General features: G+C 46.6%; 1 protein-coding gene across 2 annotated transcripts in view; it reads left to right on the top strand.

Moving 5' to 3' along the window:
* Nucleotides 1-18,946, top strand: part of LOC149363524 (death-associated protein kinase 1-like) — a 168,866-nt gene that overhangs the window by 115,927 nt on the left and 33,993 nt on the right. For both annotated transcript variants that reach the window (XM_089573523.1, XM_089573522.1), the window contains exons 2-3: nt 12,748-12,861; nt 17,011-17,109. In XM_089573523.1, the coding sequence (XP_089429649.1) occupies nt 12,748-12,861; nt 17,011-17,109 (213 nt within the window). The remainder of the gene's footprint in view (nt 1-12,747; nt 12,862-17,010; nt 17,110-18,946) is intronic.

Genomic DNA, 18,946 nt, shown 5'->3' with positions numbered 1-18,946 from the left:
TGAAAACTTTTCGCATGTAAGAACGGTTCGTGACTTGCTCGCGTCCGTGACTCAGGCCGTCGTGACAACGCGGTGTGCAATAGAAAAGTGCCAGCCATTTACAGACCGAACGTGAGAACAGTTTTTGGGCGTGTGTTTTGTAAAAAAAAAAAAAAGAAAGCGTTCTTACGGAATAAGTATCTCTCGCGATTATTTGTCACGTGGGGCTTGCTTCTTGAAGAGGGCCCATTTGCGAGCTCCTTGCTCTGTGTCAGGTTTATTTTTCTGTAAGGAAACATTTTTAATAAACTAAGGCTTTTCAGCGTTGAACATGTTCTTGCTTTAAAAAAAAAATACAGGCGCATGTTTAAGTCTACGTTTGGTTCGGTTTATGGGGTTTTAACGTCCCAAAGCAACTCAGGCTATGAGAGCCGCCGCCGTGAAGGGCTCCGGAAATTTCGACCACCTGGGGTTCTTTAACGTGCACTGACATCGCACAGTACACGGGCCTCTAGAATTTCTCCTCCAAAGAAATTCAGTCGCCGCGACCGGGATCGAGTCTACGTTTGGTACATGCATAATGGCTTTTCTTACGCGTGCTTCGTTAAACCAAACGTAAGTAACTAGTTCTTGAGCTTGCGGCCCGGATTAATTGGCGCCAGCGGTAGCTTTGGAGTTAAAGCAAAATTGTGAAACTGTTTAGAGAATGTGTGTACTCCGTCAGGCAGTGTACGCAACGAAATTTATAAAATACAGCAGCCGCGTCTACTTCAGTGTTTCTTTACCCCGAAAAAAAAAAAAAAAAGGTAGTATATACCCTCAAAACACGGACGGTGACGTTTTCAGCGGTCTCCTCTTTAGCGCTTTGCTGCCGAGAGCGAGGACATACTTGTGTTATTTTCTCACAGCTGCCTCCGCTTACGAAGCTCCTAGAGCTCGCTGTTAAAGACGTAGACAAGGGCCTGCGCTTCTGTTTGCTCCGTCTATTCTTTTAGGGCGAAAGCCTTTAATGGCTCATACTGTCGTCCGTTAGCAGAGGGTGCCACACGCGTTTAACTCGGGAATTAATAAAGACAAGAAAACCAATGATTGCTTCAGATAGAGGACGAAAAATCGAACCTGGAAGCCAAGCTTGATGACTGTATATTAATTAGTTAATCAAGTATAGGCAAAAATATCGAAGTTGTGTCGAAATAGCGCGGACGTCAATATAGCCACGGGAACGGTGTGACGTAACATCCACCGGAAGTCTTCACGGCATAGTGAAAATTATCACAGAATGGTCGGAAAAACGTCGAATTTGTGTCAAATTAGATGGGAAAATGTGTAATTAAGCGAAATTAGCACTTAAGATCCCCGAAATATGTATAATTTCAGTATCGATATAGCCACGGGAGCAATGTGACGTCACATCCACCGGAAGTCGTCACGGCATACTGTCCTCGGCTTTCGCCTCTCAACACTTTTGCCAAAGTGTCCTCGCAATTTTTACGATTAATCTAAATCGGACTTCTGTTTGTTCATTATTTTTCTTTTTTTGCTGTAGCTGAGCCGAATGAGTAACATACGGACGGTTGGATCTCTTTTCTTCGTTTGCTTTGTCGAGGGTTGGTGGTGTACCCGCTCTTTCCTGTAGCCCTCTTCCACTCTGCACAAGAATCAATCAATCAATCAATCAATCAATCAATCAATCAATCAATCAATCAATCAATCAATCAATCAATCAATCAATCAATCAATCATTTTTTATTCAAGACAATAATACAAAACTATTGTCTTGGGGGACGTGACAAAAGGCGGAAAAGTGCCTGACGAGGTCACGCCACCCTGTGGCAAGCAGCGGTTTGACACTCATGCAGAATTTACAACAGAGTTTGCATGCAGAGAAATGTCTTAGATGAAACTGTATCCCCCAACCCCCTTATTATATTTTTTTTTACAGTGCAAGAATATGTACAGGAACGGAGTACAAGAATAAGTGCAGCAGCTTCTACTAGCAATACATGTTGCAAGCACTTAAATTATTCTGCTCACCAGCAACCTTATTTCCCGCCGATCAACTTATGTGATTGCTTCCAGAGTTAAGCCGCAATTCAATGCAAATCGAAATTCGCGCATTAAAAAAGTACACCCAAATTTTGAATTTTTTGTTGCGGCCTCTCGAATGCACCTTGCATCGCGTTCATATCTGGAAGCGAATGTTGGGAATGCATTCGTGTATTGCACGGGCAAGATAATAAGGGCCAGACAAACACAAGAATTAATGCTTGAATCAATTCTGAGATGGCTTATCAGTATGCTACTCGCGAGGTTCCTTTGTCTGATCTCACAGCTAGCCACGGAGGTGCGCGGTTCAGGGGCATCTGCGCTCATTAACCGGCTGCTCTCGAGGGAACCGGGGCCTTCTTTATAGAAGATGAGGGCGTGGAGGCAGTCGGAGCAGTTGGATGATTGCGTGAGATAAGTCCCCGAGCAGCGCCTCGCTCTTTCTCCCTTTCGCGAGTGCGCAACGTCCCAGATTGCGGCCTTAGACGAATTAAGCCGCACTATAGCGCTTTCCGCTCACGTATCGTCATTCCTGCATTTTATCTCTCAGATTGCTTGCTTGTTTCCCTTGACCGAAGCAGACCTCGCGCGGAGAAACTGAAATTTGTAAAAGTGATATCGAGCTTTATAGAAGTATACAACGTGGCGCGCTGGCGCAAAATTCTTAATTGCACTGAATTTCCTCGTACTTGAGCAGGGGCTGTCCCCGAAAAATGGTGTTGTAGAGCGGCTGTGCGGCCGGTTTGAAATAGTCCGTCGTCGCTATCATATAACACTGTAGCACTGTTATCTGATATTGTAGCACTTCTGTACACACACACGCACGCGCACACGCATGCTTGCACACACACACACACGCACACACACACACACACACACACACACACACACACACACACACACACACACACACACACACACACACACACACACACACACACACACACACACACACACACACACACACACACACACACACTCACTCACGCACGCACGCGCGCACACACACTCACGCACGCACGCACGCGCACACACACACACACACACATGCACACACGCACGCACGCACGCGCGCATACACACGCACGCGCGCATACACACGCACGCGCGCATACACACGCACGCACACACACACGCACGCACACACAGCATCAGAGCCTGCATATTTTTCGTGCACAGTAGTATTTCTGTCTTGCACCCGCCGCGGTGGATCAGTGGTTACGGCGCTTGGCTGCTGGCCCGAAAGACGCGGGTTCGATCCCGGCCGCGGCGGCCGAATTTTAATGAAGGCGAAATTCTAGAGGCCCGTGTATACTGTGCGATGTCAGTGAACGTTAAAGAACCCCAGGTGGTCGAAATTTCCGGAGCCCTTCACTACGGCGTCTCTCATAGCCTGAGTTGCTTTGGGACGTTAAACCCGAATAGACCAATAGACTAATTTCTGCCTTTCAATTACCTGAAGCTTCATAAAGCCGTGTGATTTGTTTCAATATTTCAATGTCACCCTGCGTACTGCTGGCACTGAAGATTCACTGCGTGAGAGCGAAATAGTAGCTTTTCGTTACAGCAAATAGGAGAAATAGTTGTTAGATTCCTCAATCTCTCCGTGGTTCTTGTAAAATTTGTGCTCCACAAACATTGTTATCGTATTCCAGGGTCGTCCAGGAGCGCTTGTATTTATTTTATTTATTTTGCGCTTCTTGCTAGAACGCACTAACCCCGCAGTTCCAGATTCTCTCCCCGTGCCCTCGAAGTTAAGCATCAGGAAGGTTATGCGAGGCATTGCGGACAGCGCACTTTCCCGCGTGCTTCGAAAGTAGATCAAGCGTTCGACCCAACTTCGCATGTGCCGTTACGATGGCGCCCGCCGAAAACCACGAACGTCGTTCTACTAACGTGAGCAGAAATAAGTGGAGTAATGTTCCGAGGCCTGAACTGCGCTCGCACGCAGCTCTAGGTACGCAATTTAGGGGGTGTGCCGCGGCCATTTGTGAACACGTTAGCGTTGCAATTGCGTACGACTGCACTGCGACCCGTCATTTAGGTTCAGGAAAGTGCAATTTGGTCAGCCGACCCTGTTCCCTTAATTATTTTTAACCACTGTCGCTGAGCCGTGCACACACGTAACGATGACACGCACAACATCAACAGAGCTTTAGCTTATCCAGCGTACGTAGTTCTTACGCTATCAACATTAACATTACTTTCTTTTTGTTTGCGAGAGTGTGGAGGAAGAAAGTGGTATGTGGGGTTTAACGTCGCGAAGCGACACACGGGCTATGTAGGACACCTTAGTGAAGGGCTTTTTTGCCTTTCGTCTCCACGAAATGGTATCTGGAATTCGATCCCGCGATCTATCAACAGCCGAAAGCCCGACTGAACCACGACGGCAGGTGGAATGAAGAAATGCACCTATACATGTACTCAAAGCATAAAGGAGCAAAACTAGAGCAAGCTGTCCGCTTACGCACTCTCTTTTATAACTTTACTTAGAGCTTTGATGCGATGTGTATTGTATTGCCGCAGCTCTGGTGCGATATTTTTCCCATCTGTGAAAATTAGTAGCCCGTACTTCTGTCAGGCACTAACTACCCGTTGCTTGCATTTTTTGTAATTTAAAAAATGAAAATCTGACGCTCAAAGAAATTGTGAAAAGGTTTCTTGAGGGAAGACAGTTAAAAGAACTGAATAATAATAATAATAATAATAATAATAATAATAATAATAATAATAATAATAATAATAATAATAATAATAATAATAATAATAATAATAATAATAATAATAATAAATAATGATGATGATGATGATGATGATAATAATAATAATAAAAGATTACACAGAGCCGCTACGCGAGAATATTTAGACGCAATATCACTCTTCATCTTCTTCCCTAAGATGAAGAGTGATATTGCTTCTATTGCTGCGCTGTTGTTGTTCCGGTGATTAGCGTCATGTCCTTCGCCGCCATTATTATTAGCGGTAGTTCCCTATCGGCGGTTCTGCTCATCATCAGCTGACATCGGCGTCGTTGAAGGGTTCAGTGGAGAGGGAATGTTGTCCCCGCAGCCGCCCGCTGCGGGAGACGCATCGCAGAGAAGCAGCAGCAGCATCGGCTTCCCCGTCGCGGCGTCGGCCCCGTGACCTCGCCACGCCAGCGGCGACCTGGAATGGCGGCGAAAGACGACGCGCGTTATGAAAGCGTGTTCCGCACTGCGACGCCGCGTGCGCTGACCTCGGCGCCGGCGGCGCTAAAAGGGAAGGACTACAGCCCTCTCCTCCCCTCCCCGCAGCGATCCGTGCCCGCTCGCGCTCGCCCCCAGAGAGCCTCCTCACGTTTCTTGTTTATTCTTCTTCATAAATGTTTACCGTCACACTCTTCCTCTTATTATCTTCCTCCTTCGATCAGCGGCTCCACGCGGTGCAGGCGTGAATTAATCGCACGCTTCCCGGACAGCTCTCGCTGCGTCCCGCTGATGTTGCGGTAAAAGGAGCGCGGTAGGGGGTTTATTACAGAAATGATGATAATAAAACGGTAAAAACGAGTGGCTGACCGACAATGATAAGAGCAGGAACCTTCTCCGGTTCCTGCATGAAAACACCTTACATGATTTCCTTTAATTAGCATGCAGCGAGCCCATATTGTGCCTTTATAGCAAGTGTGCGAAATAAAAAGCGGACGTGCGAAAGCACAAATTCATTCTTCGCCTCTTCTTGATGGCATCTGCATGTCCACGAAGGCGCTTTTCTCGCTCGTCATCTTCGCACCCTCTCTCCACTCGGCGGCAGCTGGCGCGACGCCCTCCTCCCATTGGCTGCAGCTGGCGCGGCGCTCCTCCGAACTTACCCGAGCTTCCTCCCATTGGCTGCAACGCTCCTCCGAAATTACCCGAGTTTCCTCCCATTGGCTACAACGCTCCTCCGAACTTTCCCGAGCTTCCTTCCACTGGCTGCAGCTTGCGTGACGCTCATCCGAACTAACCCGAGCTTACCCGAGTTACTCCGAGGCTTCACACAATATTCTTGGTTGGGTTTGACACCGTTAAATAGTGCTGTCGCACTAGAAATAAAACTGGTGCCGCCTGCTGAAACCTCTGCATGTTCAGCGGACACCTGCTCTGCGACCGGCGAAAATAAAGAGACGTCACTTTCTTTCTCGGCCGAAGAAATACATGAAGCAAATGAAAACTAAGAGGAAAAGGCTTATTTTAGTTGATAGCCGGCGATCGTAAACCTGTTTTCTCTCTTTGTCCCTGTATCCGCGCTATTTCTATTCCTCGAGCATTTTACCAATTTGCCCAACTTCGAAGCCGTGTGCAAATCAGCTTGACTGTTTCTGACGACGCATGAAAAGCTTTAGATAGGGTTTTATATAAAGACCGGGAGCCTCAAAAGGTATGTGTATGGCGGGATTTAACGTCGCGAAGTGACACACGGGCTATGTAGGACATAAGCTGTCAGAAAGATTTTTTTTATCGCTGCGAGAGGCAATACTTTCATTAGTGACACATCAATGTCCAGGCGACCCTCTGAAAAAAACTAGTTTTTTTTTTAAATCTGCACGTTTTTTTTTTTCCATTTTGTTCACTCCGTTCATGCGTGCGCATGCGCGTACGGCCTACTGTGTAGCGAAAGAAAAGTGTGTGCACTTTAGTGAACATAGTTGTAGTCAGTGCCCGTCTCGTCATGTGCGTTTTTTTTTGTCCGTCCTTTACGAAAAAATAGCCCTGAATTAATTGTTTTTTCAACTAAGCAGGAACACTTCCGGCCTGTGTAGAAACAGTCCTACCATTAAGCATGCGAGACCACTTCTGTACTTCGACGTGGATGGCATGCAACGTGCGGTCTGTTAGGAAGCGGACCGTGCCCGTTTGCTTCGCAAAGCGATGCTTGGTTATAAGTACTCTCACACGAGCTGCATTTGTCCCAGCAGTCGAGATACGCGTACTGTGCGCACTCGCTGATTGTTTCCTGCTCGCTGCTTCTCACTGGGTCTTAATTGCGAATGCCCACGCCATTATTCGTTCTCAGCGTTGGCGGCTGATCGTCGAGGCCACGTACACGTCCGACAATAAATGACAAACGACGGGCTGCGGTAATTCAAGAGCTAATCAGGGCGCCCATTCATGCACGCATACGAACCTCCGGTCACGCCGTTCGCATGCGGTCCAACAATGGCGACTATTGCTGCTGACCGAGATAGAGCCATTTGTGGTCGAAGGCATATGCAGACGCTATAACAAAGGACGAATGCGACCCGTAACCGCGCACACGCAAAAGAAGGCAAGGGGGCGAAAGTTCGGATCTAATGACTCGCGTGGGAGCTAACGCGAGAAAGATGATAGTGCCGTCCTAATTAGGCTCGCCAGTTTTGACATGACATGATGTAAGAGTTTTTTCCCAAGCTCTCTACTGATGTCACTCTCTCCATTTCTATTTTTACGTCTTTCTTTTACGTCTCAGGCACTCGAATCAGATCAACTACTTTAGTGCGTGTTTTTCTCTGCATTCGATTGGCGAGGGCATTTAATAATGATCAGCAGTGGTGTCCACATTGGGGGTGTAGTTTTAGCGCATGGAGGATCTTTCTCGTTGGGGAAGAAAAAAAGGGGGCTGAGGTACTTTGAAAGAAGACAGCTTGGGGTAGCGAATCGCGCGTCTCGAAGCTGCGAATAAATGTTAATGTTGATATCATCATCATCAGCCTGACTACGCCCACTGCAGGGCAAAGGCCTCTCCCATGTGATATTGTTAAAGTTCAACACTATAGCCAAACGGGCGAGTTGGTGGTACATATTGAATGCCAACAGCGCAAACGACGCAGACAAAGTAGAAGAAAACACAGGACAAAAATATATATCGGGCAGACGGGGCGTTGCATCAATACACGTTTGAAAGAGCTTGCAAATAATCTGGAAGCTAACAAATCTAATAATCTAGTTGACCATGTTCGAGACTGCCAATCTTGTTTTCCTTCATTGTCTTAGTGTGATATCCTCTACAAACACCCGTCCCGATTAACACGTGAGATTATGGAAGCATATCACATGAGGAAAAAAACAAGGTTATGCGTCAGTAAGCCATCTATTTCATTATATGACAGTGAGGTTCATTATATGACAGTGAGGTTGCATACCTTGATGCCACGTAGAAACATGGGTTGTGTTTACTAGCTGATAAGTTGGCCACTTTTTCTATAAAATGTACTACTTTCCTTGAATAAAATTTCAGTTGTGAGTCAGCGCTTGTCCTGTGTTTTCTTCTACTTTGTCTGCGTCGTTTGCGCTGTTGGCATTCAAATTGTTAAAGTGGTTAGCATATATATGTGCATATTCGTCTACGACTATATTTTATTCACAGAAGCTGCGAATAAGGATTATCAGAATTACCTGAACAATGCTACGAACAATGTTTTGAAATGGTGCGACCAATGGGGCATGGTTCTGAATGCTAACAAAACTTTGTATCTTCCGACGACCCGAAAAAACATAGTGCGTAGCTGCACATACAGATTAGGTTCATTCCCTCTTGATCAAGTATCTAACTACAAATACTTTGATGTAACTATAACGAGCAATCTATCGTTGAACTTGCATGGAAACGATATTTGTTCTTCCTCATCTCGCAAATTGTGTTGCTTAAGACGAGAACTGAAAAATTCCCCTCCTGACAATAGGTTACTTCGTTATTCTTCTGTAATACGACCTAAACTTGAATAAGGTTGCTTAGTGTGGGACCCGTATACTAAATCCAAGATAAAAAAAAACTTGGAAGTAATACAGAGGAGGCCTGTTAGGTTTATCTCTGATAATCTCTGATAAGTATGCAAATAATACTCCTCCACCACTTCAGTGCAAATTAATGAAATCGAATGGCTTCAACTTCGAAGAAAAGAAGATTAGGTTACAATTTTTTTGTCTCTTATTAGGTAACGAACTGGGTCTGGACCTCTCATTATACATAACGCCGTTATCTACTGGACAAACTCGGCGTTACCACCCTGTTTCTCTAACCCTTATCTTTGCTTTAAAAAAGACACAAGTTTTCGTTTTTTCCGTGCACAATGACAGATTGGAGTCTCATAACAAAACAAATGCGCTGTGAGGTCAAACCAACTAGTGTTATTTGTGCCTATTTTTCCATGTTGCTTCTTTGTGATTTCACTAACCTGTACGCCCACCCTGCTTAGACTTGGTGTCCGCAGTAGTTTATTAGTCAATATTAAAAAAAAAATCACTAAATTTATGAATTTATTTTTAATTAATTACTTTTACAAGTTTTGTGTACTACGTGTCGCTCGCGTGTGACAGGCTCTATACCAGCTGGGCGCAAGAATAATATCTTGCGTGCGCACGGGTTTATTGCTGCAGCATTGTTTTAAGACTGCAATTAAATAGGGAGCATTCGGGTTTTTCAGTACTGCGCTCACTGCTTATCGTTACCTCTCAAGGTTTCTCCTAACGTCGTCCTTCTCAGAATGAAATAATGTAAAAGAAACAAGGAGTTTAGATTGCAGGGAAATATGCGCATGGCTCCCAACATTGCTGTTTGAAAAAAGAATGAGGCGCGGGCTCGTGCGAGCGCGCATGCGCTTATCATTATTACCAGGGCCGCGTCACGTGACTGATTGTCCTAGGCGCAGACAATACAACGGCGAAACGCATTATACCAACCAGGGCATTCAGCTTATAGCGTTGACCTTTACTGTTGACAACCTTTCTGGGGTGATCAGACGTGCGCACCGCCTTTGGGCTTCTAGTAGCAAAGCATTCAGCAATGCCGCGTGACTGAAAATTGTTTCTTAGCTTTGAATTTATCTTAATAGGTGGCGCGACAATCTGCGAGTCCTAGTTTGGAGTCGTTGTGGGTGTTGTGCTTTTTGCAACTTGAGTCGTCGAGTGGCGGCGCGTGTGACGTCACGCGCGCCCAAAATTGATCGACCATCCCGGGTCGGGAGGGACGGAAAAGAAAACGAGGCGAGCCCAGGCGGAGGGAAGGTTCCGGGTTTTCCCGAGCCGGGCATTCGCGGAAAGGGCAGCGTCAGGCTGGACGCGCAGCAAGGCCGTCTCGCCCGGGTCGCCGGGGGCGCCGGTCCATTCACGGTAACGTTAACCGTACACTACACCCCAGAGCCGCCGCCGCACGTACTACTACGCACGCGTGGAGCGTGTATCTCGAGCGTTTTTGTTGCTTTCGCTCGTGCATGGTGCTGTTCTGTCTATTTTAGTGTGTATCCCCTCCCTGCATGCTCCCGCGGGATATGTGCACGGTTGATGCACTTCGTTTCGCGGGTTTTACGATGTGCAGCGCGTTCCGGACTTCAGCGCGCGCATTTGCGCTGAACGTGGCGCGGTGCTTTTACGAAATGTGGACCGTAAACGAGTCTGTTTTATGCTCACATGACCGAGATAGCGGAGCAGGCGGGAGCGAGGAGCTGTTTGCGTCCAAGCTATCTTGCATTCCTTCCATTGTTTTCCTCGAACTGTTTGGTGTCCGCGAGCCGGTGAGGTTCGTCGACTCGCCGGGCGTGGCTCGTTAACGCACTTACAAATTTATGCTTTATAAAACTTCGTGCGCTCGCCTTTTGCACAGCTGTAATAGTTGACTTTTGGGTGAGAGCACGGCATTTCAGCGTCAGTTCGCGTTATTCGTTTGGTGCGGGCTAGTTATGAAGCCTGAAATGACGCCGCGCTTGATCGGTCGATGACTACGTGGTCCGCTGCACTGCCGGTTACGGTAGGTGTAGTTGGTTTTATGTGTAGACAAATATTTAGGCTTCGGTGCATATTATGTCAGCGCATGGTTGGCCGCCTTTTGAAATTACCCTCGGGGGAGACATGCATGTAATAAGCACGACCTGCAGTGCTTGCATGCTTCCTTGCAATGCAGTATCGATTTTCGAGTTTGACGACCCAATTTCCCAGTGTCTTCTTTCCTCTCTGGATTCTAGCTGTTCTCCGTGACTCTTTGCGTTCCCCTTGGCCCGGATACTTTTATCGCTTTAATCTGAGAAGCATGCTGTTCTTGGTGCTTGTTGGTGCCGATCGAAGGATTTCATCGAGCGGCTGCATTGTAATGTACGCTCATGCCATCGCGATGAAATGTTAGATCTTGTAGCTAATACGCGCAGAATTAATTGACGATCGGGCACAGTAGCTTACCGACTTTTAAGCTGTTTTCTTTCCGTGTCGGAGGTATTACCGCTTGTTTCAGTGCGCACTCAAGGATAAAAACAAAAAAAAGACAAAGCACGCAGCTTACGAGATGTAGCACATCTTTTAGGACTTCTGGAGCGCCTGTTAGAAGATACATACGCGCGATGTACTCCAAGGGGCGGGATAGCAGAGGTGATGTGTGGAATGGCGTTGTTTTTATTATAACTTGTTTTTCTTGATTTTGAGTAAATCGTGTTTTGCATTTATCGGCAACGCTGTAATCGTGTTAGTGTTCCGACTTTTACACTGAATGGTGTAGAATATATTCTGTGAATTGCAAGCGAGTTCTATTTTCTGATTTCACTTCGATTTGCAAAGCATACACAATTTTTCTTGGACTAGCTTGACTAGACGTGGTTATACAAAAAAAAAAAGCGAGAACTACAGTTGGTTCAATATGCTTTATGGCGCTGTACATTTCGCGAAAAACGATTAACCCCCGATTTACTTCGTTAAACTAAATATAATATATGTGCGCTAGCACAATATGTATAAACCCTTCGCGTAGGTTATTACTTATGATGGCTTTACCACATAACGGGTTTTCGTTAGTGGCTAGCCCACGAAGAGGAAAGGGTGATTTCCCTCTCTCCACTCTGCCATCCGTGACCCGTCACCCGTCGCGTGTCACCCTCCCTTCGTCTAGCCTCTCCCACTCGCATTTCCCTCACCTATGAAAGTGGAGAGGGAAATTTCTTGTTTTTTTGCGTTTTCAAAGCTGTGTATGTTATTCGGTTTTAATCGCGCTGCACGTGTTCCTTAATAAGTAAACAGCTGTTAGTTCGCGCAAGCTGTGTTTGTGATCAGCTTTTTTTTTACGTCTTCGGCCATTATGCAGCGAGCACTGGAAAGTGTAGACAGTTTGCGTGCGCTATTAGCAAATATACCATTCAAATTTAGGTCCAGTGGCGCATGCACCCATTTAGGCTATACGACTGAAATTTTATCCACGCATTCCACAATTAAAGCAAGGAGTTGATTATACGTAATCTACAGACTGCATAGTACATCGCTGAACGGCGTACACAAAAGCGTGGTACGTGTCAGTACCGTCGCGACTGCACACGCTGGATGAACAAAATAAGTAACAAAAACGAAAAAAAAAGACAAGATGGTCTTTAAAGCTACATGCAACGGAGTCTGGTTTGGCTGCTCGTGTGACAACCGAAATAAAGAAATAGGTCCGCTATTGTGCTGGTCGTTAAGATTGCGAAGGTCTTCCGGCTCGGCAGTTCGTTACTTTTTTTTTTTCGTTTTTTTTTTGCGACTGCCTTCGCCGGGACTGCGCAACGTGTCTGCCAAGGTTTCGATCGTGCGTGTCGGAAGCACAGCATATTTCCTACATGGCCTCGCTGCTTACCGTTCAGCTTGCGTGTCAACGCAACCCGGATAGGCGACTTTACACGCTTTGAACAACGCCCCGTACGTCGGGCATAGATCGACAGCTCTTGGCCTTGTGTTCGCAGCTCGTTCTGATCCCCCACCTCGTTTCTTTCCCTCTTCGCAGCAAGACGAGAACTTCGTGGTGGCCGCCCTGTTCTGCGCCGTCGAAGAAGGGAACTACGCCGGCCTGGAGGAGCTCTTCTCCATGTCCCACATCAACCCCAATCAGAGCAACAAGGTGTGTGCGTGCCTGCCTTTTATAACACAAGTGGTTTGGCCAAGCTCCCCCCCCCCCCCCCCCCCCCCCCCTACCGGGCGTCGTCGTTGGATTAAACCAGCATCAGCCACTTGTTGTGCAGAAATATATTTTGTTTTCAAAAGAAGTTCAATTATTAAAATGGTATTGAAGTCCACAGATTTTTTTAAATGCGAGCGCGGTTTCTAAAGAAGCCATAGATGTGTCGTCATCACCACCATCATCATCATCATAACCACCATGATCTGTACACTCTAAACATCAATACGCCTATATAGGAGTGAAAAGGAGTAAGCTATCCTCTAGCGCAATCTCCGAGTGCGCAAAAGGACAGCTTACTCCCTCTTTACTCCTTTCTGCTTAGAGCGTTATATGTTACGTTATACAGCGTGTTCCAGAAATAGGCAAATGATAGGGGTGCTTTGCAGGAGGTTTCAAGACGCCTCTTCAGCTGGTTCATCAGTGATCACGAAAAACTTAGTTTGGCCAAAACTGGACTAAATTTGAAGATTTTCGTGAAAAGGCGTCATCAAAATCCCCCCCCCCTCCCTCCCTTCCACACCTCTGCTTTGCCGAATCTCTACGGCTGACAAACGAGGTGGCGCCACTGGTGCAATGACTGAGAGAGCGGCTTGTTTTGTTTCGTCGTCAGCACAGACAATGCAAATATCCGACTTCTACGTATTGATTCAGGCAAGTACCCCAAACAAATGTGGTATGAAACATTTATGCCGACAAAATGTCATTTCTGTGCGAAATTTGAGCTCGAACAATCCACCGGTTTAGCTGAGAGAAGCATTCTACGGCGCGCGTTTAATTTCGTAAGTCTGTATATGGCTCTTCTAGACCATTGGCAGCAAATACCTTCTGGGCCTTTCACATTTATCTTTGCGCCAGCCGTATCCATTTTGTTTCCCGCGGACGTGCGTAGTTACACCATTTCTTGAGTCCTGTCTTTCGCCAAACTCATCTCATGCAGTGTGCCGCTATTTATGGGGAAATTTCAAGGGCGTGACCATTACATGGAGTGATAAAAAATCGACAACTCTGAGCGGAGAATGTTTCTGGTTACACTGTGCTGGGAGCTAACGCGTGCTGAGTGTACTCGTTCTAGCACGCAGAAAGCTGAAAAGTGATCGTTGGGGCGCAGAACGAGAGCACAAGGTGAAACATAATTAAAAATTAAAAGGGACCAACCGCGGTGGCTCAGTGGTTTTGGCGTTCGGCTGGTGATCCCAAGGTTGTGGGACCAGTTCCGTCTGCTGCGGCGTATTTTGGTGGAGGCGGTGGCGGCGAAATACAAAAAAACATTGGCATTGATGGATGTAAGATAGGAGCCTCCCCTTTGAAACGGAGCGCATCCACCATGTTCGGCTTATTTTTATTTCGAGCTATTTCCTTTGCGATGTCAGCGCTCGATTGGTAAAGAACCCCAGGCGGTGTAAATTAATACGGAACCTTCCACTACGGCGTTCAAGGCCGCTGCGGTGGCTCAGTGGTTATGGTGCTCGGCTGCTGGCCCGAAAGACGCGGGCTCGATCCCGGCCGCGGCGGTTGAATTTCTTTGGAGGAGAAATTCTAGAGGCCCGTGTGCTGTGCGATGTCAGTGCATGTTAAAGAACCCCAGGTGGTAGAAATTTCCGGAGCCCTCCACTACGGCGTCTCTCATAGCCTTAGTCGCTTTGGGGCGTTAAACCCCATAAACCAACTACGGCGTTCATTATAGCCCATGTTTTCTTTCGGGGCATCAAATCGGCCACAATTTACAATTAAAAATTAATATTTAGAATAGCGTGGATACTTCCTTGATTTTAGCTCTATTTTCGCTGTTAAGATATATGCTACAAGCGTTTCGAAGCAGGCTTTCAGTGTGCAGTGAAATCTGTTCCTCAGTGTGCAGTGAAATCTGTTCCTCAGCGCGCCACTATCTGTGTGACTGTTGGCGAATGCTGCTGGTTCAGCGAATGGCGACGCCTTCAGCACGACCAGCACGACCGCCGCGTGGTCAGCGTAGTAAAAAAAAAAAAAGTGATTGACTCGTGCTGCTGTATATTTGCTCTCCCGCATGCTCAGTGGGTGGTTATTCGAAACCCCTCGTCACATGCTTTCGAATGTCGGCGGTACCTGTCGGGGCAATTTCCTCACTGGCGTCCCAGAACCCTCCTCGCAGCGCCGCCTCTCCTCCTCCGCTCTTTTCTCTCTTCTCCTCTTTTTTTCTTTCACGGCTGTTGCGCTCTTCGGTCTATTCCTCCGGCGAGTCTGCCTCCGCGCACCGCCGCCGCGAATCTGCGCGTCTTCTGAACCGCGGCCTGGTCAGCGCGCCTCTCAATGTGCTGACGCATGAACACGTAGGTGGTGGTGGAAACGTTTATTGCCAATGATGTAAATAGTAGGGGGTGCCTGGTTTGCCGCAAAAGTTTGCATGATTACGAGAATTGGTCTGGGTATCGGGCATGCAGCAGTATTGGGTATTGAGCAGTCCGGGTTTGTAGTTGTCGCCAATGTGCAGCCTGACGGAGCGGGGGGTGCGTATTCCCTTCTTTTGTCACGGTAATACGAGAGAATATCACGGAAGGAGACCAGGTAGTGCGCGGGCCGCGGGCGAACGGACCGTCGTGTGAATCGCCCTTTAACGCCATTTTAAGTACGTGCGCAGTCGCCTTCTTTGCGCGAGGAACGTGCCGGCCACACAAATGGCTCGAAGGGCAACGCGAAAATCGCGAGCCGGCCGCCCTAGAAGTGTGAAAGACAATACGAGCAGAATCGCTTTATTAAGGCGAAAGCCTTTAATGCCTCACACTGTCGTCAGCAGGGAATGCACTACCTGGTCTCCTTCCGTGATATTCTCTCGTATTACCGAGACAAAAGAAGGGAATACGCACCCCCGCTCCGTCCCTCACCATAGCGCAGGCTGCACATTGGCGACAACTACAAACCCGGACTGCTCAATACCCAATACTGCTGCATGCCCGATACCCAGACCAATGCTCGTAATCATGCAAACTTTTGCGGCAAACCAGGCACCCCCTACGATTTACATCATTGGCAATAAACGTTTCCACCACCACCTACGTGTTCATGCGTCAGCACATTGAGAGGCGCGCTGACCAGGCCGCGGTTCAGAAGACGCGCAGATTCGCGGCGGCGGTGCGCGGAGGCAGACTCGCCGGAGGAATAGACCGAAGAGCGCAACAGCCGTGAAAGAAAAAAAGAGGAGAAGGGAGAAAAGAGCGGAGGAGGAGAGGCGGCGCTGCGAGGAGGGTTCTGGGACGCCAGTGAGGAAATTGCCCCTGTCGGCACCTCATCCGTTCCTACGCGCACCGCCTGAGATCACTGGTGTAGTGCGGGAAAGCGCGCCTGCCGCACTAGAAATGGCATGTGAGCTGCAGTGTTCAGTGCCGCAGAAAATTAAGTCATACAGCATTACACAAATTAAGCGCTATGTGAATTAGATTGATGGCGTACTTTAAATTCGGACCTGCAGTGTAAGCGGTCGCGCTATAATTAAGAAGTCCACAACAATAAGTGGACGTGGTCATCAGTCGGTCAAACAGATAATTTAAACCTTAAGGGGACATCCCATGGGCCTCCTCTGGGGTATGTCCCAAGTTGGCACTTCCATGGCATGCCCCTAGCAATTAAGAGCACTGCAGGGCAGGACATTTTGAGATTTCTCGAATACCACTGGAATGTAAATTTTGTTTGGATATGTACAGAATGGTAATTGTGATTGCTGTGGCAGCCGTTTCAGCATTCATAACGTTGCATACGTCAGTTCTATTTGTTTGTTTATTTATTTATACTGTCAATGCGTAATACAGTATTACAGAGGATAATAGGCTACATAATATTAGATATATCATACATATATAACAGACAATTTTGTTAATTATTGCACTCTAATATTGAGCCAGCCACTTCTTAGGTTTCTCCAGAAGGGGTTAAATTAGAAACTTTAATCTCTTTTAGTTACCATTTAACTTTTTTGTAAATTGTATGCATCGCTCAGGTAATTTTCTGAGTAGTTTGCCTTGCAATTTCTTGCGTCCCAGCTGCTTTCCCTCTACCCATTGTTTCTGGAGCCTCCTTGGTCATCAGCTTCATGCAGGTCTCTTCTTTTTTTTCTTGCAGCATGGGGAGACTGCTGTTCATATTGCTGCAGGCCTGGCTCAGTTACAGATACTCAAGTTGCTGCATTCAAAGGGAGCCAACCTGAAGCTGACAGACAGTGTGAGTTGGCGGTGTCTGATGCCTGGAATAAGGTTTCTCTGTTTGCCCTGCTGTTCACATTCCAGCTTGCATGCGTCATTCATACATATGCACTCTGATAGACCAATGAAAAAGTAGGCGATATGTAATGGGACTTTGGATTCAGTTTATTTTTACAAGTGCACAAACAGGCTCACTAAAGTTTCTTTTTCTTTTTCAAAGTAATGTTTATTTATTGTTATGAGCTCAAAAAAATATTTGCACAGCCTAGCTTACAAAATTTTAAACTGTTGGTAGAATTGCACTTGTCTATAGCATTGTAGTGTTGGAACTATATGTCCACATGACCTTTTTTTTTTTTTTTTTAAGCATGAACTTAGGCAGTTTGCTAGTCTTGTTCACCCTTTGCTGTTCCTAATCAGGTGCCCCTCGTGACAGCGCAACATGGCCGGTCTTATTGGTGCCCGACAATCTTTTGCAAGGTTGAATTGCGCATGTTTTTCTCGCTACGCATGATGCGTTATCTTTTAAACCACACGCTGGCCAAGTATGGTTGAAGGACTTGGGCACATAAAGAAACTCTAAAAATATACATCCCATGAGTATTTCTTGCACAGCTATTGCTTTCTTTTGCGTTGCCCAAAACTGGCGAAATAGTTTTGGACTGGAACAGTCGCAAAGTGTATAAAAGTTTCGGATTGTAGAGGGTTAAGTGTTGCTTCCATGGCAATAGCAACAAAAATGAATATCATTGCTTTACTTCAGGGCTCTAATTTGATTTATCTGGTGTAGTTAAGCTGGTGTTGTTTGACCTATTTGAACTGCATTATAGATACTTGAACCTTGCCACAATGAAACAATGGTATCAGTGCGGAGAGACTAGGGACAAAGGAAGAGTGGACACCACGAACACTGGACTTCAGTTTAAGCCCAGTGCTTGTAGTGTCCACTCTTCATTTGGCCCTTGTCTCTTTGCTGGTACCTTGTTTCATTGGCACAAAAGCCATCAACTAGCTCGCTTTCTCTTGGTTGCATTGCCCATTTTCTTTGGTATTTGAATCTATATGCAAGCTGAGAAGGTGAGTAGGTAGCCAGGAATATTTTTTTTGGAGGAGCCCAAGGTTATTGGTAAGAGGAGTAGAAAGGGGGGGGGGGGGGGGGGGGGGGGGGGGGGGGACTCAGCAGTACATGTCCTACAAGAGCACTGCAAAAGTATTGAGGGAGCCTCCTCACCCTCCCCCTCCATTGAAATGTGCTACCAGGTGCTCTGGAAACCTGACTTGTATTCAACTAATTTTCCTTTTGATTGTAGACATCAGGGATTTGAATCCTCTCAAGAACCATTTATATTTGCGACATTTTGTCAAGAAAATATGTCTACAAGTGACTCATAAGTGAATAATTTCCATTGCATTCACATATATTACTCTAGACAAAGAATGTGGTCACATCCTGATAACAGACAGAACTTGGGCAACAATAACGAGTGAACCCGAAACTAAATCAAAGGATATATTGAGCAAACTTGTGCACAGAGAACAGAGAGCAAGGGTGAAAAGCAGGTGCCAAATATGACCACCAGTTGCTGAACGGAAAGGCAGGTCTTGTGGTTGTCTGCTACTCACGCCCATACATGCTTGTACAAATGGCACATAGCACAGCAATTAGAGAGAGTGCTACAGAAATTGAGTGGAATTACCGACACACAGCACTGAAGGTGCATTTGCAGAAGCGACACTGTTTATCAACAATGAATGCAAAGCTGAGCGACTGAATGAACAGTTGAAATTTTTTAATACTGGTTTGGAACTAACTGGAAGCCCTGTGACCCTGCCTTGATTTTGGTTGGTTAAAATCA

This window comes from Amblyomma mixtum, chromosome 2 (genome assembly GCF_055824585.1).
Source record: "Amblyomma mixtum isolate Tamu chromosome 2, ASM5582458v1, whole genome shotgun sequence".
In the NCBI taxonomy this organism is placed as follows: Eukaryota; Metazoa; Arthropoda; class Arachnida; order Ixodida; family Ixodidae; genus Amblyomma; species Amblyomma mixtum.
The sequence above is the reverse complement of the archived record's forward strand: the minus strand, read 5'-3'. Positions and strand labels throughout refer to the sequence as shown.